The sequence below is a fragment of the Onychostruthus taczanowskii genome, unplaced genomic scaffold (genome assembly GCF_017590055.1).
Source record: "Onychostruthus taczanowskii isolate IOZ18803 unplaced genomic scaffold, ASM1759005v1 scaffold1, whole genome shotgun sequence".
NCBI lineage: Eukaryota > Metazoa > Chordata > Aves > Passeriformes > Passeridae > Onychostruthus > Onychostruthus taczanowskii.
The window spans coordinates 17,063,469-17,089,582 of NW_024496525.1; the positions used below are offsets into that span (position 1 = coordinate 17,063,469).

The following is a 26,114-nucleotide window of genomic DNA, read 5'->3' on the forward strand; positions in this document are numbered from 1 at the left end:
AATACAAAGTATGAAACTCCTGTAGGAATACTTGTAAAAAATAGGATTATGAGATCACTAAAGTTAATATCTATTCTATACAATGTAAGAATACACAAAATCAAAATTGGACAATCTATAAAGAGTATATGCAGGATTATGAAATCTGTTATCTGGTAGAAAGGGTGTGTGGACAAAGGCTACATATTCTAATTCTACCACTGAAATGTTGAAATGCTGAATGAATATAGATTGATCACATCACTAAACTCTGCTTCAGCTGCTTTATTTGTATAAACTGAATAAGAAGTTTTACCCTTTTGCATAACACCTTTAGAGACTATGAAAATGCAGGTACTCTTGCTTTAAAATGAGAGAAGGAAAACAGACACAGAATAAGAAGCAGCCCTCTCTAGAGCAAGTTAAAGAAACACAGGAAAAACGTGTGTGTAATAAGAGCTATTTGGAAGACAGATTTTCCCATGAGAAGTTAGGAAGAAAATCTAAAAGTGTAAAAGAATTTGTCTTGCCCTATAAATATTGTATGAAAGGGAATTCTTTTGTTATTAATATGATATTTAGAAATATAGTAATAACATTGTCAGGAGGACTTAAAATGCCATTTCATTTTATGCTGGTTTTTCACAGGACATGTTTTTATGTTAAAATGTCACTTCAATAATTTTGAAAAATCATGACTGATGTGTTTCAGTTCAATTCTCTTCCACTGAAGAACTAAAATCAAATGGCATTACAGTTTGAAATGCTAAGGTGAAAGAAAACTTTCCACTTAGAAATGTGCCACAGGAAGACAGTAAATTTTTTTTGTGTTGGAATTTACATTTCCCAATTAAAAAAAAAAAATCTTTGGTAAGAAGACTTTCTACATGAGCAATTTTCAGTCAGTGCTCGACATAACATTGCTTTTCTTACTCTGCATTTAACACTGCTCACAGTGGAAAAATGTTAGGGAGTATCTAAGAATGCAGGTGGCAGAAGTCCTCTGCCTGTCACAGAACACAAAACAGAAGGCTGCCCACCTGTTTTGTTTACAAAGGGAGAAGTGGAGAGTAAGGTATTTTCTTTATTCAATTTCCATCTAAACTTAGAGCTTTTGTTAAATTGATTCATGTGTGTCATGCTGATGCCTTTTACTGGAAAAATTTCCATTTTAACTTCCCACTCACTAGCCGCTTTTCTAACAAATGTGATAGAGGTCTTGTGTTTTGGAAGGTTTTTGACCTGTGTCCAGCATTCCATAATGATGTGTTACTTGTCTGGTATGGGTAGTTCTTCCAGCATAGGTGTGAAAGCTGTCATTTTTAGGAGAGTAGAGACCAACTTGGAAGCTTCAGTCACAGTTTTCCAGTGAGTAAGTGGGCCTGCTGGGGTTTGCTCAGTTCTGAGTTTCAGGTATTTGAGTAAAGTGTGACATGTTAGTAATAGTTTGCTTTTATAAGCAGCTGTTTACAGAGCCACTTGTCTTTTTCCTGATGCCACAGGACAGGCATGTAACCAGTGGTATGGAGCTGCTGTCTCACTAGCAGAGGAGCTTTTATGGCTCTGAGTTTGGAAGGAAAAGTCACAGAAGGAGAGGGAGGGAGTTACACTGAGTGAATCATCAGTGTTGTATTTTCTTTGATAACAAAGGGTTTAGAGAAGCTCTTCCACTACCTGAGCCACTTCATGTTATGGTTTCATCTTCTTTTATCTTAATCTGTGCTGTATCACCATTGCAGAATGGCCACCTGAAAATGTTTTCATAAGTGACAAAGAAGTGCAGGGTTTATTTCTTATTTATTTATTTATTTATTTCACACTGCTAGCTAGTCACATTTGGCATGACAGCTAGTGGATAGAAAAGTATAGTATTATACTGTGCAACACTAAAACTTTCTCCTGGTTATTGGTGGCTAATCTCTAGAGGAAGAGAGCCAAGAATGAGATCTCAGAATGAAGAGGAACCTGCAAGCACTGTAATCTCAGAGTTGAACTCCCTGAGGCTGCTGACATTTGGAGCAAATGAAATCATGCTCTGTCACACAGGTTCCACCACTGTGTCTCTCCAGTCATCAAGAGAGATATTTTTATGCAGTTTTTACCACTCTCTTAGGGCTTATGCTTTGATTTTTGAGAGCAATTTCTTGACTCTGGTAATTAAAATAGATTTTCTTCATGCCTTACACTGTCATTGCTTCCATAATAGAATATGTCTGTACCAGTCAGTCACAAGACAACACAACAAAAATACTGATCACCACAAAATAAGCTATGAGATGGCCAAATTGTTTCAAAAGTAGGAAATAATATTGGGAATTGTGCTGTAACTGTAATGGATCTCTCTCTTTTCAATGTGAATTTGTATTCAATGCTGGTCAAAATAAGTTTGTATGTGCAAGCAGTATCTGCCTTACAGTCAATAGTCTAAACTAAAAATACAGTAGATTATTTGGGATTTCTCTGCTTGTCTTTTGTGTTGGGTTTTTCTGGGAGAGGGGTGGGATTTTTTGGGGTTTTTTTAACTGAGCAGGAATGTATTAAAAAAACAAAGTCCTAATTTTTTTTCTCTTTTTGGTTAGGTATTTTTTTACCGTTTCTGATGTTTGCAGCAGGAAAAGAAATCCTTTTGTTTCATTTAACTATTCTTTTAAAATACCATAGTAAGTAACAAGTGTTGGGTAGAAACAAAGCAAAGTCACAGTTGGATGTTGCTGTTATAAGATAGGCGATGACAATGGTATCTTTTTAGTGTATCTCTTATCTGTGGTGTCATTAAATCTAATGATGTGCTAAATAATAAAAGCAGCCTTATCACATTGCAAGGCTTTGAATTGTCTCAAAGTTGCCATGCCTGCGGGTTCCCTTTGGCTTTTGGACAGGGTTTGGAGTCAGAAGGAGCTGCAGTTCAGAGTGCATTTATGTGATCAAAGCTCTTTAGACAGATGGCTGCTAGCACTCCAAAATTATTAAAATATGTTCCAAGCAACATCAGTCTATGGGCTTGGGGACCCAACCTTTCATTAGTCAATAAAGGGTCTTGAGTTCTTGAAAATGAAATCTTTAAAGGCTAATAAGGCTGCTGGTTTGCTCTGAGCTGTTTCTTTGGATTTGCAGTTGTGGATTGGAATTGGGCCAGTATCTGTCCAATAAATATGAGGCTTTAAAAAAATCTGGTTACAAGAGACCTCCCAGCAGATCTGCCTGTTAAACAGTGTGGCCCAATTTTTCACTCTCATATATGTAAATTTAGACACCTGAGTTTGTATGTAGGGAGCTGGGAAGGGACCCTCAAGTGCCCCTTTGAAAAACCAGTCATTTTCTGGAGCAATAGTTTAACTCTAGGTGCCAAAGCTGAATCATTTTGACCTGTATAATTTTATTTTTAAATGCTTATGAGTTGACTAAGGACAGTTCTAGAATACTTTCAGGATACAATAATCAAGAGCATCAAACATCTTTTCAGGATACAATAATCAAGAGCATCAAACCTGTTTTCAGAGTTTTTAGAAGCCAGTAATATTACTTACAGCATTCCCAAGTGTTGTCAGAACGTGCCAATTCTAAACGTGTGATAGTATAGTTGGGTGCTACAGTGTGGCTGCATTTATTCTCTTGTCTACACCTGGCTTGTGAAGCACAGCAACTGTGGCTTGTGCAAGTGTGAAGTGCCTGTAACCTCTGCAGATTTATGTGAGGAAAGCAGCATTAAATGCCTGTTTAATAAGATACATGTTTGAGCCTTCTGTTTCTTTTTTTCTTTTTGTCTGACAGAAGAGAATCTGCTCTTAATATTTGCAAATTTCTGAACTTGAAATGTTCTTACCCAGTAGACACTTTCTACACAAGGCTCAAAACATGAAGATATGTAAATTCCCTCCAAAATGCCTCAAGATTTAGCCTGCTGCTGTAGAATGTATTTTAAAACACATCAGAGTTTTGACATGCACCAACAGAAGTAAAACAAGTCGTGGTGATCCCATTAGCTCAATGTGATCCCATTAGCCACATTGTTCAGCCTGTCTTCTTTCACCTTGGGAACAGCTCTCACATTCCTTTTGTCAGGACTTGATGGGGCTGGTAACTGAAGTTCTTCCCCACACACACCATATTTACTCTGGGAATGTCATACTGCATTTCTTTTTCTCAGAATCTCACTCTGAGACCTTGCCTGCACCTGAACTGCCAGTGAATTTTATTCATCGTAAACATAAGCAAGATGTAACTGGTTTTTGATAAAGATACATCATACTCTGGGTTCTGATTATTTTGGTGAGCTGATTTTGGATTTCATTTGTTGTAAAATATCTGGTTTCTGCGTCCCAAAGCTTTTTGTCCACCATCTGAAAAACCTGTCATGTACTCTGCTCTTGCAAATGGCTTCTGAGCTGTGTCATCTTTTCTCTAGCTCTAGACATAAGTATTTTGTTTCTCTTCTTCAGATTCTTGCAAAGTATTTTTTTTCCTCAGCCAAAGCTAAGTGCTCATTAGCTACAAAGTAGGCAAAACAAGACAAAAGTCTACAGTAAAAGCCCAGGATGTTGTGCACATGCCTGTTTCTCTTAGTGTCTCCATTTCTAGAGTTCCTTATGAACAGATATATTTACCTTGGACTTGAGAGTTCTCACAGTGACTTAAGTATGCTCTGAAGTGGTCCTGTTATTTTATCTCTGTTACCGTTCTGCCTTCTAATCACCTAAATGAGTCAGAACTTCAGAGTAAGGAAATGCACAAAGCTTTCATCAAAGTGATATGATTATAGGGCTCTATAGATCATGAACAACTAGGACTGGTAAAAAAAAAACTATAAAGGACAAATTCACAATGTCTTGAGAGCAAACAGAATTTCTGCCCTTAGGAATTATCTCTTTCTTTGTATCTCCTAATCTATTAGACTTTACCTTAATCACTTTTCCCTCTACTCCAGGGCATCATATGAGACTTTTTACTAATCAAGCCAGCATCCTGTATAGTCGGGGTTTTTTGGGGGTTTTTTTGGATCATTTTTCTGAGCTCTGCAGAAACTCCATTTCCAACAATGCCATGTAACAAGCAACTGCTGCCAAGTGCTTCACCCATATTCGCAGGTCTGAGATTTCCAGAGAACTGAGCAGGACTTCAAGAGCAACATGAGTCTGAAGTGGATGATTTTATATGTGCTGCTGAAGTGCTTGAAGGATTCCTGCTTTGTATGTTCTGATTAGTCATTGTTTTCATCTGGAGTTGCAAGTCCCTGTAATTTGTAAACACCAAGTCCTAAAGGTCTCCATTTGGGGAGTGGAAATTAAGGGCCTCCTTTGAAATGTTTTTTCTTTGCCTCTCTATTCCTCTGGCTGTAAGGTGTAAATAGTGCTACTCATGCATTTTTTGGAAAGTGCATTGATTTAAGTTTTCTTTATTAGATTCTGCTAAATATTAAGTGAGATAAACCTAAATTTATCACAGTGGCTATTGTATTGCAGCAGTCCTTCTGAAATGCAAGTACAGAACTGCCTTTTCCAGATGAGTCATACACTGTGAGTGCCCCATTAATACATTTAATGTTTAATGACCAACTGTTTCTCCTGCTTCCTCCAAATTACTCTAAAGTTACTATTCCAAGGAGAGAAAGTACCTTTTTATTCTGGAGAAGACTGTGGCATTCATTGCTTTCAGCGAGAATGTAATCTTAAACAGTTCATAGGATTTCCTCTGCTAAAAGGCAAGCATGAGTTTGGAAATCTCTGAAATAGGAATGAGGCTGCAAGAGAGAAAAAAATAGGTATCTGCTGTTGCCTTAGTTCAGTTTAGGGCACGTATGTGTGTGTGTGATCAAGTTAATGTATGTATACCTTTGTTGTAGAAATACTGCAGCATTCCTTTTTTTTCTGTTTGTAACAGTGCAGCTCTTTATGATGGGGAGGGGGGGAAACCTGGTTTTCTGAAGGAGGTGTTGAGCCTGTCTGAGTTGATGGAGATGAATTTGGACAGCCAGTTAGAGTGGGGCAGCTAGATGGGAACAGAGAAGAATGTAAAATTACTAGATAGCTGCAGATTTATGCTTGCCAGAACAAAACAGGCAAATTGTTTGTGATTTTAAGGACCCTGAGTTTGCAGACTTAAATAAATACATGCCTTAAAAAAAAATCCAAGAATATGTTGGTATAATGATTCTTCTTCTGAACAGTATGAAAGGGTACAAGAATGTCAAACATTTAAAAATTATTTTTGCTCAGCTAATTCTTCCATAATGGACGCTAATACTGTTGACATTACACACGGATTGAATGCAAGCAATTTAGACAATAGATAGTATCAGGTGCTAATAGATCAAATGTAATTATTCTTTGTGAAATAATTTTACACAGTTTAGCAAAATGGTTTCAATTATTCACTGTAAAGGAAAACACTGAGTAAAAGTGAAAATACTAAGCTTTCTCCTCTAGGGGCATTATATGCATTTCTAAGTCATATTTTGTCTTCATGGCAACCTTTCCTCTATAGCAGCTTCCAGTGCAAGTTATTACAATTCTTTTTGCATAAGATAGGTCATGTGAAGTTCAGCTGTAGGTGGGGCCACTCTGGTTGATTGGGGGACAGTCTTAATAGATCCATTTCATTAATTAAGTCATGCATTTTTTTATTAACAAAACCTGTATGTCAGGTTTAGCCAGCTGGGAGCCATTCTTATGGTTGTTATCTTTGTCAGAAGGAATATTGTGAAAATAAGGAATTACTGTACACGCTTTAACTCCTGATTAAACAGAGGAATGACATCCGCTCACTTGCTGTCCACGAAAAAATAACTTTGGGGCATATCATGGTGTTGATTCATTGGTTCTGATCTTACATATCTCATTAAGGTAACAACTGTGTACATTGTATTGAAAATATACCGTGAAGGACTTGTGTCATACCCAATCTGTGGTCATTGAAACAAGCAAGGTTGAGGCCAAAATTTCAAACATCTAAATTATTTATTGTTTCTTTTTATCCTTGAAGGAACGTTTTCTTCTTGCCCCTATTTTTGGCTGTATTAAGTAACATTTTCTTGCATTTTTTTTCTCTTCTGGTCTTCCATTCCAAGAGATCAGAAAGAAACAGCAAGGTTTCCAGGAAGTACTTAGTCATACTAGGCAGCCAGAAGAGCATCTGCATATGGCCACAGCCTTTAATTTCTTGATACAAATAAATTCAAAGCAGTCTTCACTAGGCTTTCCTCTGGTTCTCAATGGGAAATGCACTAATGGCTTCCACTATCATTAAAGAAGATTCAACTGGGAGGAACTTTCACCAAAGAGGAAGAAGTTCTGTTAATTTGTCCCTCACCAAAAAGACTGCAGAGAAGGATGGATAACAAGGTTCATGTTATCTGATTTATCTTTCTTTTGCTTCTGAGGTAGGCAGGATATTAATGTTATCCAGACTCATATAAGATAATGTTCTGTTTGTTTCAATAATATTCTATAAAAGGGACTTCCATCCTCAGAGTTTTGGTGGAGATAGAGAAATACATATTCTTCCATTTAGCTCTTCTTCTCTACTGTCTGTACCAAAGGAGTCATTTTACTATACTTTTATAGTTGTGACAGTAGAATCAGGAATGTTGTGATGTAGGAATTTAGTTTTCCCTCTTGAGCAATGTTACTGCTCATATCAGAGGAGGATATAATATCTCTTGGATATGTATAAGCATAGTAGGCAGTATTCATACCAATAATTATCTTGTCCTGTTCAAAAAATAAATAAGGAATTGAACAGTGTTGAATTCCGTGTTGGCTAGATTTCACAAGAGCTTTCGTACTCATTCAGTTTCCTTGTCAGGTCCTGAGAAAATAATTAATTCTTTGGTTCAGTGCAACCACTATATTTCCTGCTACACTTTTTCACTTCACCTGCTCATCAAGAAAAAAAAGCAAGAAAAAAACTGCAGTTTTTCTTGTGAAATCCTGTGTCATAAAGTGAAAAATGTTGTTTTCCTCTTCAACCAAGCTAAATTGTAGTGCACAACTATATTAAGCTTTTACACATTTTATTTCAATATCTCACTGGTCAAAACTCATGAGGGTAAAGGAGGAGAGAGGTGAGGGAAGCTGATTTAAAATGTTTATAGCCTCTTTCCAACCCCTACACTTGAGAGCTTGTCTTCACCGATTTTTCTCCAGCAGCCACCAAGAGTCTAATCTCTTGCTTTTCAAGAGGTATGAAAGTTGTGTGTTTTGGCTTCCAGTCATGTGCCATATCCAGCTGATGGCCCCTTTCACAGGGAGGAAAGAAAGAACATCTCAGAAAACAAGGATGTTTGTGCTCAGGGCAGATCAACAAAGCACAGGAGGCTTCTGTCACTGCCTGTGCCCCATGGTGACAGTGGCAGCTGAACCTGCAATGGGGAGGCAAAAACTTATGAAAAACTGTTTTTCCATTAAGTTCCCAAACCTGGATCTGTCTGCTGAGGTTAACAAGGTTGATGTGCATTGTTAATGCATGCATACTGTTAATTAGCTCTTTAGTGTCTTTCCATGAACAATAATTGGCACTGAGACCTGAACCAAATCTGGGCCTCAGGTTTCCATGATGCAGGACATGTAGATAGTAAGAAGAAATCCAGGACCCCGAAAGCTTAGATTTTAAAGAAAATTAGCTAGGGAAAGACACTTTATTCCTAGTTTCAGCATGGCAGGCTGAGTTCTGCGTGTTGTGACTTGCTCAGTACCACACAGAAGACGTGAAATAGAAGAGGGAATTCAAGACAGGGCTCTTATCCCCAATCCACTAAATCATTCCCTTAGCATGTGCCCTTGTCTCACGTTAAGGAGAATGGCCCAGACAAGTCTGCCCAGTTGCTTCAGTAAGCTTTGGTACAATAGGGAAGCAGACTTCCCTTATATTAAATTTCCCAGGCGCTCCCTTTATCATTTAAGCCATCATTTTAACTGCCTTGTTTCATAGTGCTTAACTGTCCATGGAGCTGTATGATTTATATGAGCAAGGGTTTGGCAGCAGCAGCTAGGTGAGACATGACTTACTGAGTAGTGATATGCTGCCATTGTGTCATTTACATGGCGTTCAGGAGGTGAGTTGCTAAGTGTGTATCCACACAGCAATCCCCAAGCCAAGTGCGTTTTTGTATGGGAGAAGCCATGATGGCATTAAAGTCCACATTTTGGGTGTCTTTACCCACAGGGAGGACAGATTTCAGACTGCAGCTCCTAGTGAGTCACCAGCCATTGCAGAGTAGTTCATGTTGCTGGGTAGAGTACCAAGAAAATGGGGAAAATGTGCTGGGCACGCTCACCTAGAGTTCATCAGTACCTCACTTACTGGCACTCTGGTGACCAAAGCTGGACATGGGCTGGAGCACAGTACACCATGTTTGCTTTTCTTCAGAGTTGCATAATTTTTTCAGTAACACCTTTGGGTAAGCTCAGGCAAAACTGTTCAAAAACTCTGTTTTATTTTCTTGGGATAGGAAAGGAAGTATCCTCAAATTTTAAAAGTTACTTTTTTTTTTTTTTTTAATCACTGAAAGATTTTTTTTAACCCACTGAATCATTCAGCAAGAAAGTAGGGACAAGGAGCATAGCCCCATGTGATTCCCCTTCTCAGGTTAGTCACACTGAGGGCTAGCTTTAGGGCTACTTTTTCTAGCTTTAGGGCTACTCATCTCATCCATGAGATCATCCCTCTCTAAAATACCATATGTATTCAATTATTCCATCTTTGAAACACATTCTTCTAATTGCCTTCTCCTGGAGAGACTCTTCTCTTCCTCAGCTGGATGTTCCTGGCCATGCTGGAAGGCAGGGCTGGCTTCCAGCTTGGGGTCCAAGACAGTTTTTTCTCTTTCTCTTCTGATTCAGTGGAGGAGTTAAGCCAAGCGATCACAATAGCAAATCAGGACAGCCATAAAATTCATGATCATGTCTGATTTATAAAGATAACATTGTATTAAGTACAAGAGATTTTCTGAGGTTTTTAGTAACCAGCTTTCTTCAGCTGATCATTTCTAAATGGTGTCATGTACTTCACTGCTTGATTAATTTATATGCCTTTATGATATTAATTAATAGTGTTTTCACCAGAGGCAATTACTAGTGATTAGAAAACTTCAGGCTGTTCACTTTATCTATGCCAGTGTTTGGGAGTTATTCCTGTGATCTTTATTTTTGAAGACTATTGAATGGCATCAAGAGCACAAAGGAGGCCATGTAAACACTGGGGGAAAAGTAATGGTTATTCTTCTGGGAAAACATTTATGGTGATTCACATTTTGGAAACTGAAACACTATCAATGTTTTACTCCCAGATTATTTTCCAAGAAAAAGCTTGGATCCATTGCTGAATCGGTTTCTTCAAAATACTTAGGCTCATATTGAAGTTGGATCATACAGAAGAGGCTGGACTGTGCTGTGGGAGAGAGTCAGAGGTTTCCTCCATCCTCTGACATTAGCACAGAGCCATGGAATAAGCCTGTCTGCGTATGTAAGGTGATGTTTGGATCCTACCTGGCTGTAGCAGAGGGATACCTCTGCATGATGTGAAAGGATCGGGACAAAAGTTTCTTTGTTAGGGATCTAGACAGGCAGCTTTGTACAGAAAAAATAGAAAATGGAAACATGCTTACTGAAACTCACATGAATATATCCACTTGGAGATGGGAATATTCAATGTATGAGTACAAAATTCTCTGGATCCTAGTATAACTATTTTAGAGTTGGGGGTTTTTTTCCTGTGAAAAGAAGCTAAAAATCCTATGTTATCTTGATGTGAATAAGAGCTAAGAATTTTTCAGAAACTGAAGCTTTGTAAGAAAATCTCAAATGTGCACTTGTATAACAGGTTTTGAACGAGTTTGGCACAGTATTTACTAGTACAGTATAAAGGGCTAGGTTCCTTGATGTATATTTCTAGTTGGCATTTTATCAAGGAAATAAACTTTGGGTTTTCTTTATATTGTGACATGTGGATTGAAACTACATTTTCTCTGTCCAAAGCGTTGATTTAAAAGCATTAGATCATTAAATTTGGTGGTTTTGCATAAGACTAAAATTGTAACCGAACAAATTATTTATGCAGATAGAAGCAAGATAAAGTTTCTTTCAAGAGTTCTTTAACATATCAGATTGATAAGAGTCAAAACACCTTTACTGCCATTAAATATTTACCAAGACTTGGCTTTTGGAAGAGGGGCAGTTCAGTGCCGTGTGTTTGGCTCCATGCAATGCTATTGATTAGCTATCAGAAGGACATAGTTAATGGGTAACTGGAGGTATTACAGAGCTCTCCACATTCTTGTCAAGTCTTTTCTCTGAAGATGACCTAAAATAAAGTCAGTTACAACTGGCGTTCACCTGAGACAGATTGCACAAGTTCGCCTACGGTATGAACAAAAGGTTCACAAGGATCAGTTGACCAGGTCTTAGGCAATCCTTTCTAGTAGTTGTCATCACTGCTGGACTTTAGAACTGCACGTGTTTACATTTAATTAGAAAGAACACACAGTTTACATCGCACAGTAGCTATCGGCATCGAATCAGAATTGATTTCCGCTCTCTTTCTCAAATGGCTATTTCTTTCCGACTAATTAAAAAAAGGCACATAACAAAATGACTCATATAAATTTTAAAGCAAAGTAAACACTATTCCCTGGAGACAAAAATAAAAGTCAACAGCACATAGTCATTACATTGAGCTTGTTTTCAGGTGATTCTGATGCCTGCATTATGATACGCATCAGTGCCATCAGATTTGTTTTAAAAAGATTTATCAATGGCACACCCCTTTGCACTGAGTGGACACTTCATTGACTGTTTCAGTTTTTAGGGTCAGGATTCTTATTTATTTCAGCTGGATTGTTGCAATTTTTCTGAGTTGATTCACTATGATACGCATCAGTGCCATCAGATTTGTTTTAAAAAGATTTATCAATGGCACACCCCTTTGCACTGAGTGGACACTTGATTGACTGTTTCAGTTTTTAGGGTCAGGATTCTTGCAATTGTTGCAATTTATCTGAGTTGATTCACTAATATTCCTACTTTTTGCCATAGGACTGTAGGAGCTGATCCTGAAATACCTAGTCAGAAGGCTTGATGATCCTTTATGCCCTGGTTTTCTTGTGAGTGAGAGTGTTCAGGGTGAAGCTCTTGGCAAGGATCATCAGAAAAGGACAAAAAAGTAATACATAGTGTTTTAAATTACAAAGTAGTACATTGTTTTCTACCAGTTTTTGTTGGTATGCCAGTGGTTGTTATTTTAGTGCACCTCCAAGAGTTACTGCTTTCTTAATTCAGTTTAGATTTGAGGAGAATGATGCAGTGTTCTTTAAATGGTTGTCAGAAATGTTGTTGAAAACATCTCAGTATAAAAAATAAATCGCTATGACCTTTAGGACAAGATCCTCTGTGTCTCTTCCACCAAGCTTGTGTTTCTGCAAATCCCTGACATCGGCAGTTTCCCTGCTGGCCCCAGGCCAGAGCTGCTGGCTCCACATCACCCACGTACACACCCCTTCAGTGATCCATGTCACCCCAGCGGCCTCCAGCAACCAGCAGAGAGGCACAGGTGCTGCCAGCTCAGCCTGGGCACAGGAAGGTGGCCGTGCCTCTTGTCTGTGAGCCTGCTGTGCTCCTCCTCTTTGCCTGCTGCCCACACCTGAGCCAGGGGCTGCTCTTCCTCTGCTAAATGCTTCCCAGGGAGAGCAGACAGGAGGTTGTGATACACAGGAAAACATGGAGTCGCTGGCACCATCTTAGATGTCCATTATATTCGCATACTGAGGTCACTCTTGGTGCCAGCTCTGTCTTCGATTAACAGATAAGGTTCCCTCTCTATTTGCAGTGTTACCTAAATAATCTATTACTGTAGGGAATAACTACAGTATTACAAATACTAAGTTAAAGTTATTTTGTTAACTAAAGCCATTGGCAAATATTTAAGAATGGCCAAAGCATATGAATTGACAATAAAGAACAGATACAAGATAGCAAATTTCTTACTTCTAGCATCTAGTGGGATAAAGTAAACACCTTACAATTTTTTTTAACTTTTTTTTTTTTTTAATTTTGGCTTAATTTTACTTAGCTAGAAGCAAGCCTTCATGGTGCACCTGGTAAATGCTTAGGATAGAATATGCCAATGCAGCCAATTCCCTGTCAAAAATGACTGGAACATTTTATGGAAAACTTGGTTCTAGGAATAACATAACTTGGGAAAACTACAAAGAGTATTTGCAATAGTTTGCTGTATTGCAGTCCTGTAATTCGTGGAAGAAATTTAAAGAGTCTATGAATCTGTGTTTTGCAATTAGCACAGATACATTGTGGAACCCTGGAGATGTGTAATTAATATTAACATGTAGCAAGTAATATTCAGGATTAAAGCATAAAATCTACAGTGGTCTCTTCTGTGAGCTGATGTGCACTCTGTGTGAGAAAATGGCTAAGTTGCAAACTTGCGGTCTAATCAATTAGAGATAGCAGAGACCCCAGCCCCAGGTGGATCAGGTACCCAGGGAATTCAGGTGGATTTCTTAGCTACAAGCTAGCTACTTGGCTGTGGGTCTTTGTCACAGAACATGCCGCAGTTGAGACAACTGCAATACACAGAGCATCACCATATAATTTCAGAAGGCTTTAGGTATTCACCCCTACAGAGTAACACCTTACCACACCAGAAGGCTTCAAGCATCTGCCCTTCTTGTTCTTCAGCCCAACCTTTTATACCCTCATGTTCATGCATTGCCCCTGTGTGCCCTCTGCTCCCTTTGTGGTTGGTCAGTGCCCCTGGCCACTCCATGGCTCACTGCTGTCAGTGCTGCTCACCTGCTGCTCACAGCTGTGCCATGGGGATGAGGCTCGGCACCACAGGTCTGCTCTAGCTGAAGGGAATAGCACTATAACTGCAAACACCTCAAAAACACTTCCTTCTACTGATCAGTCCCATGTATGTTTTGCTGTGTTTCACCCAAACTGTTAATACAGAAGCTATTTTTGTGGAGGTCCTAGACCGTTTGATGGCATGGTGAATGTGGGGAATGATAGGTGGTGCTGAATGTCATGTGCATGTCACTCACATAAGGCTGTGCTATCTGAGCAATTTGCCCAGGGGCTGCATAAAGTGAACAGAAGACATCTGATTACTGTTCAACTCCCTAAATGAAGAGTTTGTAATAGAAGCATGGTTTCCAATTATGTCTTATTTGAGAGCATATCTTGGTAGTGCTTCACCTTCAAGGAAGGCTCAGATTATTAACTCCTCAGTCCCTGTCCCAGGCTAATCACAGGGAAATGGTACAGGTACTTCAGTGGTCCTGGACAGTAAAAATGAAGGTGAAAAGAATATGTTTTCTGTTTGGCATCATCAGAAAACCATCTGGATTTAGTTTTGTCCTAAATTCTGATTGTGCTGCATCTAACTTAGCTCTTTCAACAGTGATGAGTCTCTTAACATTAATGAAGCTCAGAGCATTTTCCAAAGGTAGCATTGTGATTGCTCTTATTGAAGATGAGAGGACTGAGACCCAAGGAGGAAAAATGTGTTTGCTAGTGGCCTCTAATTGATATCTGTTGAAACATAGAAATTCTAAGATAGTAGTCAATTCAAGTTTTCACTGTAGCTAATGAACCTATCTTTGAATCATGTAGTGTCCAGGCTCTTAGGACCCTTGTACAGGTTCCAGATTTCTCTAGATCATTTCAGGACTGAAGGCTGAATCTCAAGGTGCCGCTCACTGTTGTTCCATACTCACATGTAATTGAGTCTGGACAGTATGGACATGCATGATCAGCATCAATCTGTTCACATAGTCTGCTGTGAATTCCTGAAGTTGTATGCCCAACCACCACAGAGAAGAAAATCAACGGTGGCCTCTGTTCAACAAGTGGTTGAGGTTGCCTGAGCTCTAGACTAAGAATGCATGGGTACATCACACAAGAGAGTGGCACTGTGACAGACTGTGACAGCGCAAAGAACATACTCTGCATTATGTGCAACGAGCATTCCTGTTGTAACATAGTCCATGCCTGCATGCCAGAGTCTGCCTTTGGCTGCTGCCTTCGGATAAATTAATGAGAGATGGTTTGTTGTACTGGGAAGAAAACACAGTCCTCTTACCTTGTGTAAATGCAGGCAAAGGAAGAACAGTAAAATATTTGTCTATGGTAGGGCCATGTCATCTAGTTACCAGTCTACCAGCTGTCAGGCTCCTGACTCACACGTATTGCAAACTTGACTGTTTAATATCTTCCACTTCACAGCAAAATTTCAAAGTCCTTTTAGGGCTTATGGGCTTTTTTTGATACCATCTTATTGCAGTGTTTCCTAAGAGCACCTTTGAGGTAGTATTTTCAAGGTGTCAATTCTGCCTGGCCCTTGAGTGCACTCAGTGGCATGAGGGGATGCTCTTCAAAGCCACCCTGAGTGCAGGCTGAGGTCTGAGAGGTCTCCAGGACCTGTGAGAAACATTTGTGGTGAAAACCAAGGTCAGAGCTACATGCCTTTGGGAGCACTGGACATGTTTATCACTGGGGTGGAGGCAGAGGGAGGGAACGGGTAGGGAATGTTTGGTTTTTTGCTGAGGTTTTTTTTGTTCCTTTAGGTGGAAGGTTTTGCTATGTTGTTCAGTTATTGCTTCAGGTGGAAAATAATTTCCCACCTAGCAGCAAAAGTATGCCTGGCAAGGTGAGAAGTGTTTTAGGAGCAGCACTTCATAGAGTTGATTTTCAGCCAAAGTCAAGTCCCTCTGGGAGCAGTTACAACTGGTGATATTTCTTTGCAGAGTTGAAGCTACTCTGACTTTGGTGACTGAGGAAGCCTCCTGCTCTCTACAGGAGCTGTACAAGTGATATCAACCCATGTCACTTTTTCTTCTGCCTAGACAGTTAAGGCAGGTCTCTGAACTCTCAGACCCAAGCTGGAGCAGGAAAGAGGCCGTGTTGCCATAGTAAAGCAAAAGGCTCACTAACAAGAGTATGTGAATTAATGAAATCCAGGAACTATTTAAATACTTCTGTGACCCATTCTTCAGGCCTAGAACTCCCATTTATTTTTTCATTATAGCATGAAGAAATAATCTTCAGGTGAATGAAGGAATTTCAAATTAGTACATTTCAGAAGGTATGAAATAAAAGTATTTTACCAAAACACATATTGATGGAAGTCTGGAAATTACATGCTTTTGAAAAAAAAAATGTTAAAAGATCTATCAATCACAGTGCCTTTATCTGGAGGAATCACACTGGTTACAAAGTGTATACGTCAGAATCTATTGGCCACTCAGGTGCAATCACTATGAGTTAAGACATGTAGTATTATATTGCAATTGTAGTAGCATGTATGTGTGTTTCATGGCCAGGCTCTGAAAAGGAGCCCAGTTGTAGCCACAGAGAGCCAGTATTTTAGGATCTAAATAAATTATTTTAATTTTCGTATATTCTGGGAAAAAACTCTGAGCTGGTGTGAACAACCTAGAATATTTAGTCTATCCTCCAGTTTTTTTTGTTTGTTTTGGTTTTTTTTAAATCAGGGACCCATATATTCACTGAACAGTTTAGCTTCTCATCTGTCTTTTTTTTCTTTTAATCTTGTGCCAGGTGTTTAAGAAGCGGGAAGCAGTGGTATTTCAGTAACCTGCTTTCGACATTATTTGCATACCTTTGTGTTTTTCCATGGTGATCAATGCTCAGCTGTAGTGGAACTTCTGTCAATAAATTTTATGTGCAACTGCTGGAGTAATTTTTTTTTAATTAGTCCATTCTAGGAATTCCAATGTCCCTTTATAAATATTTATATTTTCAATATGTCTTCATTTAATTGAGAAGAATTTTCACATTGTTTTCAGATAATCACAGGTAGTATGCATGATGATATGTCAACACTCTGACCTTTTAGCTTCTCTATTTCTCTTAGTGCATCCACATTTTGTTTGTCCGTGTGTATTATGTTTTAGTTTATTTATGGTTTTCCTTCATGGGCTGTTGGAACAGTCAGTGTTTTCCATGCAAACACCTTAATAAACTGCAGAGAAAGAAAATATGCTATTGCATACTAGCAGGTGTCATGTAGACTGTCTTGAATACTTTAATCAGTGTGTACAGCTACTAGAAATCCACACTGAAATAATGTTTGATTTGTCCAGAACTTTCTGGCACACAAATACAAAGCATTTAGTACTATATTCTGGTTTGTACATTGAAAGAGTGTTGGTTTTGTACTCTTTGATTTGGAATCTCTAGGAACTTACCTCAAAATCCTGGATAAAACTGAATGGAGACCTGTAGAATTGATTAGCATGTGCAAATCATATTACAAAGTAATCCTGCTGATTTACTGATTTTAATTTTTGAACTGTAGTGGTTTTATTCCTTTAATTTTATTGAAAAGTCTTCTTTTGCAAATAAATCCCCTATAGCTGGTGGCTCTGCTTGCTAAAAGAGAGTCCTCTGTACCACAAGTTATTAACGCATCAGTAACTTATACTGATTAATTCAACTTCATGTAAATCACAATAAAAACTTTTTGCTACAGCTCAGAGGTGATCAACAAGATGCTACAGCTGAAAAATACTTCCTCTTGAGGTTTTGCTGAATTTTTTTTTTACTTTTTCAAATTTTGATTGTTGTTACATACTTCTAGAAGCGCATTGCAGGAAAGGTTTGTTCTTTTTGTTCTCTGTCACTTCTGAAGTATAACTTGTTTTGCTACTAGTGCATGTGATTCCACGTATATGACAATATTGAAAGTATTCATTAATTCTTGCAGCTCAGCCTTAGACTGAAATTTAATAGCATGTATGATTTGGTTTTCCCAGGTTATACAAGTCTTTGTCTGAAGGATTGAGTCTGAAGAACCAGCCTAACTGTGCTTTTAGTACTTCTGAAGATGGACTGGAGGGAAGGGGGGATGTTATGACCCTAACCTATGGCCAGATTGAAGAGCTGGCAGCTCAGCTGCAGCAAACTCGATCAGAGCAAAAGGACACCGAGCTGAAGCTCCAGAAAGCCCTGGAAGCTTCTCAGGAGGCCAATGAAAAAGTTCAAAAGTAAGTCACTTGCCTTCCAACAAAAATTGCAGTTGTAATCCATAGGAAACATTTTTTTCTGGTCTATATAGGAAACATTTTTTTCAGTTTGTCTATAACTGAAAGTGTGGCAGTACTCAGAAAATGTCCTTTAAAATTATTCTTCCTTTGTCAGCTCATTTCCTACTCAGTGTGAAGCTGATCATTTTAACAGTTTTGTGCTATTAGGCAAGTCAGGGTACCTCTCATTACTGCTAAGGAAATTGCTTCCTACATGTGCAAGGCACAGAGAAAGTATTTCCATCTCTTGTGAATGGTTTTCAATGTTCTTTTACCCTGTGGCAATCCTATGGCTACAGAGTATTTCCCTTTATAATTGCATGGTAGAATATTACAGTTCTCATTTTTGGTCTGTTACACATCTGGCAAGTTTCATGCCACAGTAAATGTTTATGGGGTTGTTTAGGGATGGCTTCAAAATCTCACTGAGAGTCACAGGAAGTCTCTGAGTCAGTGAACAGAAGAGATTGTATTCTCTTTCCCATCATGAGTTTCCCTGTTAAAAGGTTACTGAACTCCAAAACCTGACGTTCATCTCTAGCAAAGTACTTATTGTCGTGTTTGTTATTAGTAGTGCCTCATCACTGCGTTACATTCATCAACTGCAAAGTTCTCCTCTCTCACCCTTCCGAGGTGGCTGATGTTGAGCTGATGCAAATTGTCTGTCTGTCCATATATGTCTTCTAATTTTAATGTCTACAGCATATTTACAGAGTAGACAGAAATTGGCTTATAATATATTGCAAGGACCTAACAAAAGCTTTTCTTGTTTAATAAAACCACATGCTGAATTCTTCTATTTTAAAATAGTTATATTCCTATATTTTAATTTATTCATAACTACATAAAATATAATTAAGGTATTTATAGATGAAAGTGCGTCTTTTTAGTCATCTGTTTAAACCCTCCAGTGATTTTATAATCACTCAAGTCTTTATTCTGAGTGCTTAGACACATTTGAAACTTTGAGAGGTATGCGCTTGATAAAAATAAACCTATTAAAAAATTAAGTTCTGGTAAAGAGAATATTGGTGGAGAATAGTGGTGGAACCTTTTTAACTGTGTTGTTACATCTAGTTTTATTTATAAATGTTTAATAATATAGCTATTTAAGCAGAGGTTGAGTTTTTGCTGTTTTTTTGCTTTCCAAAGTGAAACAATCTTGTTTAATCCCGTGCACATAGTGTGGCTAAAGTAGAAGTGCAGCCACAAAGTGAATTAAAGTAGTGGTGATGCACCGCTATAGTGAAAAGAATTTACGTAATTTAACATGCTCAACTACTTGGGAAAATTTTGGTCAGGTTAGTTTTCATTATTGTTAAGATCAGACGACTGAGCCTATAGCAAAATCAAACAATTGGTTGAAGTCTTTTGATGACAATAGCATGCCCTTTTTACCACGAAACTGTGGAAATGCTCTGCCCGTCTTCCCAGCACCCGGAGTCATCCACCCCCATCTTATAATTCAACCTGCAAACAGATTAAGCAGCTGAGTTTGTGGAAAGTGTGTTTACTTTGAGCTAAGAACCCTTGTGTGACACTATAGAGATTCCTCTGACACCTCTGGGAGAGCTACACAGACAGTTCGTACTCATCAGCAGGGAAACCAGGCTGAGAATTCCCAATTTCTTTGTAACCTCAACTGCTTCATACAAATCAGTGTTTGGCAATTAGGCAGGAACTCATTTGTTAGCTTAGCATTTTATTTAGAAGATGTAGGATGTTCTACATTTCAAAAAAGAACTGACAATTTATAAACCTGTCAACTGAAAGGCTTTTTGGTATTAATTACAGTAGTATTAATTATTGTCACTGCCTTAAGAGGATGCTTAGTGTAGTTTAAAATGTGTCACTAAAATTCATAGACTAAAGACCGTTATAAAATAATCTATTTTCTTGACTTCTTTAAATGCTCAACTGAAATTGAATTCTGACATATGAAGGAAGTCGTTTTGTCAGCTGTATGAAGTAGTTTCTCAATATTATTCAGTAAAATAGCAACACTTAAAAATCAGAAGAGTGAAACATTTATGACCTTCATTAAGAAAGAACATCATTGTAAATAAGAATGTTGAGAAAATATGTACTTTGTATCTTCATACAATGTAGTTTACTAGTTTTACACTGCCTTGGCTAATCTGTCCTCTGGCAACACTAAAGAATTTTTTAATATTCTTAAAAGCTTCAGTGTTTGCATTCAGCATGATATGCAGAGCTTAAAAGAGAGTTGTAATTTTCCACAGCATTTCAATCATGTCAGCCATTTGTGTACCCACCAGTAGTTGTTGCTTTCTTGACGTGAGACCCAAGTCAGGATAGTGGTCCTGTGCTTTCCATCAGAACAAAAAGCATCTAAAAAAATTTCTTGATCTTATCCTACATGAAACAGCAGCTGTGAACCAGAAGGGGGATGTTTTGGTATCTACTTATAGTCAACTTGGGCATAGTAAACATCTGTTCATACTGAAGTAGGGTGAAGATCTCCCGTTGGCTAGCTGCAGTGTGAGATATAAATTGAGACTGTCTGCTCCTGCCTGTGAAGATGATTCACCATCCTAACAGGGGTGCTGGTGTAAAACAAGGAACATTGATACTCAGAGGGTGGCCACATAGCATTTGCATTTGCTTGAATCTCTTTTGATTTTGAGACACTACCAAGATACACTTATACTTTTAAGAGAGCACTAATCTTTATAAAGCAAGTACACATTTTAACTGTGGTCTATGTAAATAAGTACATGTATGTACACTCAAAACAATACATATTTATTCAATAGACTATTATGATCTCCACAGTAATATTTTTAATCAATACTCTGGAATGGCTATGACTATAATTTTCTAGATTTAATTAATGTTTCTATTTTGTTTACAAAGAATTAGGACGGGAGCACAGAAATCACCAGGAGTGTTGTTATAGTAGCACAGGCCCCCTGCAAGTTTGTCCTGCCTGAGAAGCCAGAAGCCAGCTGGTGCATTCCCAGCAGGGAAATAGGGCTGACCTGGAGAAGGTGGCTGGGAGAGCCTGTGAATTAATTAATACCTCTGCCAACAGAGGAAGCGAGGCATTTTAAAAACGTCCTTCCGGCTGGAACCTCTGGGATTGTGGAGTGGCTGCTGATGTCAGTGAGATCAGAGCAGGTTATAATGTAATACCAAATCAATATTAGCCAATTATCAGTAAAGGTTGAGGCCACTTTTGATGTTTTTCCAGAAAATGTTCTATTTTTCTGCCACAGCTTTGCAGCTGGAGTGAATTTTAATGCAATTTGTCTGTTGGGGCTTCTGGGGGCTTCTATTTTTTTCTCATGATTTAATGATTCTAGCTCAGTAAAGCGCAGCTCTGCATGTAAGCACAGCTACACTTGCATAGTCGTGTAGCTGTGTGAAGAGGCAGAGGAGGGTGAGTGGGTAGAATTTCTATGTAATCCTCTAAAAATAAACACAAATCCACAAAGTAACAGTGCAGTACTAAAATATACAGGTATGAAAATAAGCATAAATGGTGAGAAGGATCCTGCCTGCTTGTGTACTTTGTCAAGGTAGCTCTGACTATGAATAAAGCTAATATAAAAGTGATGTAAACCAGAAGTCATTGCTTCATTTGTCCTTAACTGTTTATTAGAGACCTTTTCAATTTTCTTTTTCTTCCTTTTAAAGAGGAAGTCAGGAGAATCACAGCTTTGAATAAAAGTTTTCAGTTGATTGAATACATAAGAAAACTAAGAAAATACATAGAAAACATACTAATTCTTCTGAATTAAATTCTATCCTTAATAACATTCTCTTTACCCCTTAAGGTCTGATTTTTTTTTTGACCACCTAAATTTCGTTGTGACTGGAACACATCCTTTATTTGTTTAGTCTTGAATTTCCGTCCAGCCTTTTGAAAATGCTTTCTCTGCTTTTGTATTTGTTCATTTATTTTCTTAGCTGATGCTGATGTATAAGTTCATCTATGAAACAACAAAAACAAAAAGTTATTACCAACAGTTGACACGGATGAAAACAATACAAAAAATGTAAAGAAATAAGAAGCAAGCATTTATTAAGTAGTTAGTGAACTGCAAGTAAAACTAATCTGCCTTCTGAGTGCGGGAGCTGTGTGTATTTCACATCAATGTCCAACACTTCTTCACTGCTGGCTGGAGGGTCTAATCTTTCCCAGAATGATCAGAGCAGTGCAGTTGAAGAACAAGGATGAATATTTGAATAATCACACCACAATGTGAGGTGACCCTCCAACAGGGGACTGACCAGATACACATATGGATTTTGGGAAGAAGCTCTGATGCTCTTTTTTAACACAGCTGTGAGAAGAATGTGGCTAAGACCCAGTAGTCTTTCTGGAGTATAGCTGGCAAAGGAAACCATGAGGAGAAGAGAATTTAACACATGGGTGTAAGGGAGTTCACTTCATTGATGCGATCTGAGGGGAATGTCTAATGACTGGAAGAATCAAACTTGGCAATGAAAACACAAAGCGCTTTTCATCAATTCAAATGCTGACTCTAAAGCTGCAGATGGTTACCTCCAGCCTTGCCTATTCAGTGTGGGCTTGTATAAAATGGCACTTTGGTGAATACTAATAGATCAAAACAAAGATTTAATAACATAAAGATGTGGTGTTCATTTTTAAATGAGGATACAGGTCAGTGTCTCAGAAAAGAGTGAAATAAGTATCCTTATGTATGGGTCTAAAGTCTCTGGAGATTTTTAACTGCAAACATATCTTTAGTGTACAGATTGTATTCCGTGCGGGGCAGCTATGCAGGGAACAGGCTAAAAGCAAGATTTCAGAATTATTATACTAATTGAGCCTCTTTGCAAGATGCAAATGTTGTTAACTAGTTATCTCCTTTTAAAATCATACCTACATATATTTAGCTGAAGTATACATTGTAGCTTGTGTGTGTTGAGCTACTTGTTGTAGGAAAGAATGGAGCTAGTTAATTAGAAATTGCAGGCAGAAGCACTTCACAAAAGAAACAAGTTGTACATTCACTGGGACTTAAAGCTGTTTGTTTTGGAGGAACCATCAAGTCTTAGAGAACTCAGTTGGCTTTATTTTAAATTTGAGAGAGCTATTTCTTTCATTTTCTTATTTCAAAACAATAAATATTATTTGCTTTCTTACTTCATTAAGATGTTATATTTAGATGTTGAGACTTTTCTATTAAAACTAAACCTGGTTTTTTGTTGGTTTTTTTTTGTTTGGGTTTTTGTTTTTTTGTTTTTTTGTTTTTTTTTTTAACTTACAAAATTGTGCTCTGGTGCATGTCACATCAAAACATTAAATACTGGAGGCTAGGATTACAATTTCATAGATACTAATAGTTTCACTGATTTGTGTCCATAATTTAGCACATGTCAAAAGCGATTTTCCTTTTAATGATAACTACTGAGCTGCCTGCTGCTGTGAAATTCTGCTGAGTTTGAATGGTTGGTAATCTTTTAATATCATATGGGGAATAATTTAACTGGTGCTGGTGTTTTGAAATGTAAAGTAAGTCCTGGTGTCTTGTTGAAGAATGTACATACAGAGCTAGTTTCTTAGTTACAGCAAATTGACTTTGCTCTGTCACACTAAGTTGCATTCATTTGTCCCAGTTAAGGGTATGACCTGTAGTTTACTGAGAAACAGATGCTGGTGGGTACATTCAAAAGACAAGTGAGTGAGGGCAAGGTGCTAAGAATCTTATACTTGCTATAGCAATCCACAGAAGTCAATGGATATCAGAGTTTGTGTGGAAGGAAATGGAAAGCAAAGAAAGGCGACTTTTGTAGCAGTTTAAGATACCAATGCAAATTAGCACTGTTTCTGGTTTTCAGAATTGGTTCAAAACTTATTAAATGGAGTTCAAAATGGAAAAAACTCCTTGATGAGGACTGATGTGTTGGCTGCCTCATACAATGATTAAAAGCAGATTATAAGCTCCATGGGGCCCATAAGAGATACACAATCTCCACAGGCAGGGTTTTATGGTGTTTAGGAAACCCACACTAGCCAGATGGAAGATTCCCAGACACGCAAAACTACCACATACTCTGAAGAATTCTGCAGAGCTGATGCAAATTTTTTTGGCATACCAGACATGAATAGGAACATGAGAAAGTTCAAAACACAAAATCTAGTAACCGTCACTCATATCACATACAAAATTATTACCATAGAGTAGCAATTAGAGGCTGTGTGAATGTACCAGATTTAGGGGCAGTAGGCTGGAGTAGTCAGTGAGGAAATAAGACTAATTGAAATGTTTGAAAAAAGTCATGCTTGATCTAACTAAAAGCAGTACATAGCAGGGTCAGGATTTTTTTAAATACTTGGAATTCTGCACTAACACCAGTGATTCCTCTCAGAAAAATTCCCCTCAGACTGCACTAATATGCATGGTAAAATGATGAATTAAACAGTCTTGTAGAGATACTTGTTTGTTGTAATAAAAAAAAAAAAAAATTGAGTAAGCCAATGAGGTTATGTGCAGCCTCAGAGAAATTTAACATATAGACAGAAATCAATTTTCTTGGTCTGAAGGAAATAAAATATTGAACTAATATTCAAATCTAAGGTGAGCTGAACAAATTCAGTCATCATTGGCATATTCTCTGGACTGCTGTCGTTACACATTTCTGTATCACTAGGCAGATTGTTTTTCCCTTGGTAAGGCTAACATATTATTCATACTGTACAAAAGGAAGTATGTAACTTCTGGAAAGCTGGAATGAAATGTATTTTCCTTATTGGATTATATTGTCTTTATTGAATTACACCAGTTTTTTAATTGGGCACTTCATGTTGCAGTCCAGCTAAAAATTTGCAGGCTGTGATGGAGGGAGTGCCTAATAATTCAGTACCACTAATACTATTAACTTCTCTGCCCAAAGAAGCACTTTGGATAGAAGACTTGGATAAGCATAAGCAGAAAACTCCTAACTGAAAAAAAAATTATAAAACTATTGACTTTTTGTCTTTTCTGCCTGATTTTCCTGGAGACCCAAATGGAGACGCACATGCTGAGACAGAGTGAGGCACACTGGTTTCAGAGATCCATGCAGAGCAGTCTGACCTCAGACATTTCTTTCAAAAATGTCCTTGGCATCTGCCCCCATCTTCCCCTTAGTTTTCTAAGTAGTTGTTTGGGAACAGGGTGTGACAGAATGGATCTGAGTTTTCTCCTCCATCTGTGGAGATTCAGGTATCCTGCACCTCAGAGAAGCATTTTAGCCACACGGGTCTGGTCTGGATGCTCCCTGTTCCTTGCTTTGAAGCAGTGCCATGTAGCAGAAAACAGTGCAAGCTGCTTGGATCAGAGAGGAGCAAATAGTCTACTTATCTCTGAGAAACAAGACCTGTTTCTGACACTTACCTTTAGGGCTTTTTCTCAGTTTTGTCCAATGCCTCTTGAACATAAATACAAAACCAGTATCAGAACTTCCATATCCCATTTTCCAGGTGGGCACCCTTGATCGTCTCCCATAGAATCCCACCTTCAGGTCCGATAGGATTTCATATATTTATTCTGTAGAAATTCACAGCTTCAGAAAGAAAAGCGTAGAAGTGTCTTCAACCCTGGTGTGTACTGTTCCACTGAGAAGTGGCAGATGTGGGATAAAACCAGGTTTTCCTTGGCTTGGCTGAATGCTCTAACTGGGAGTATTTTTTCTGCTTGCCTTGAAAAGGAGAACTGGTAGCACTGCTATTGTCTATCACCTTCAAAGAAACTTGTGGCCTTAATTTTAGAGAAGGTAGTTTGTGGACTTCTGAACAGCCTGGAGCAAGACACTAGAAGTTAGTGCCCTTAATAGAGCAGGTTGTGGTGTCACTACTGAAAGCCTCATACAATTATAATGTGTGATATTGCCAGAGCAGATTATGGGATATCCTTCTCCCAGATATTTTGGGTGTCACAAATCATGGCGAGACCTGTAGCATCTGACAGTTTATGATCAGTGCCAGTATTATGCTCAGTGGTGCGCTTAACAGAATGAAGACAAAAAAATCCCAATCAAAGGGAATGACAGGTGTGCCTTTTGTGCATTCCTTGCACTGCCAAGATATCCATTGGCTGCAGGGAGT

General features: G+C 38.2%; 1 protein-coding gene across 3 annotated transcripts in view; it reads left to right on the forward strand.

Moving 5' to 3' along the window:
* Positions 1 to 26,114, forward strand: part of MIPOL1 (mirror-image polydactyly 1) — a 160,860-nt gene that overhangs the window by 119,154 nt on the left and 15,592 nt on the right. For all 3 annotated transcript variants that reach the window (XM_041401737.1, XM_041401728.1, XM_041401745.1), the window contains one exon: positions 17,765 to 17,995. In XM_041401737.1, the coding sequence (XP_041257671.1) occupies positions 17,765 to 17,995 (231 nt within the window). The remainder of the gene's footprint in view (positions 1 to 17,764; positions 17,996 to 26,114) is intronic.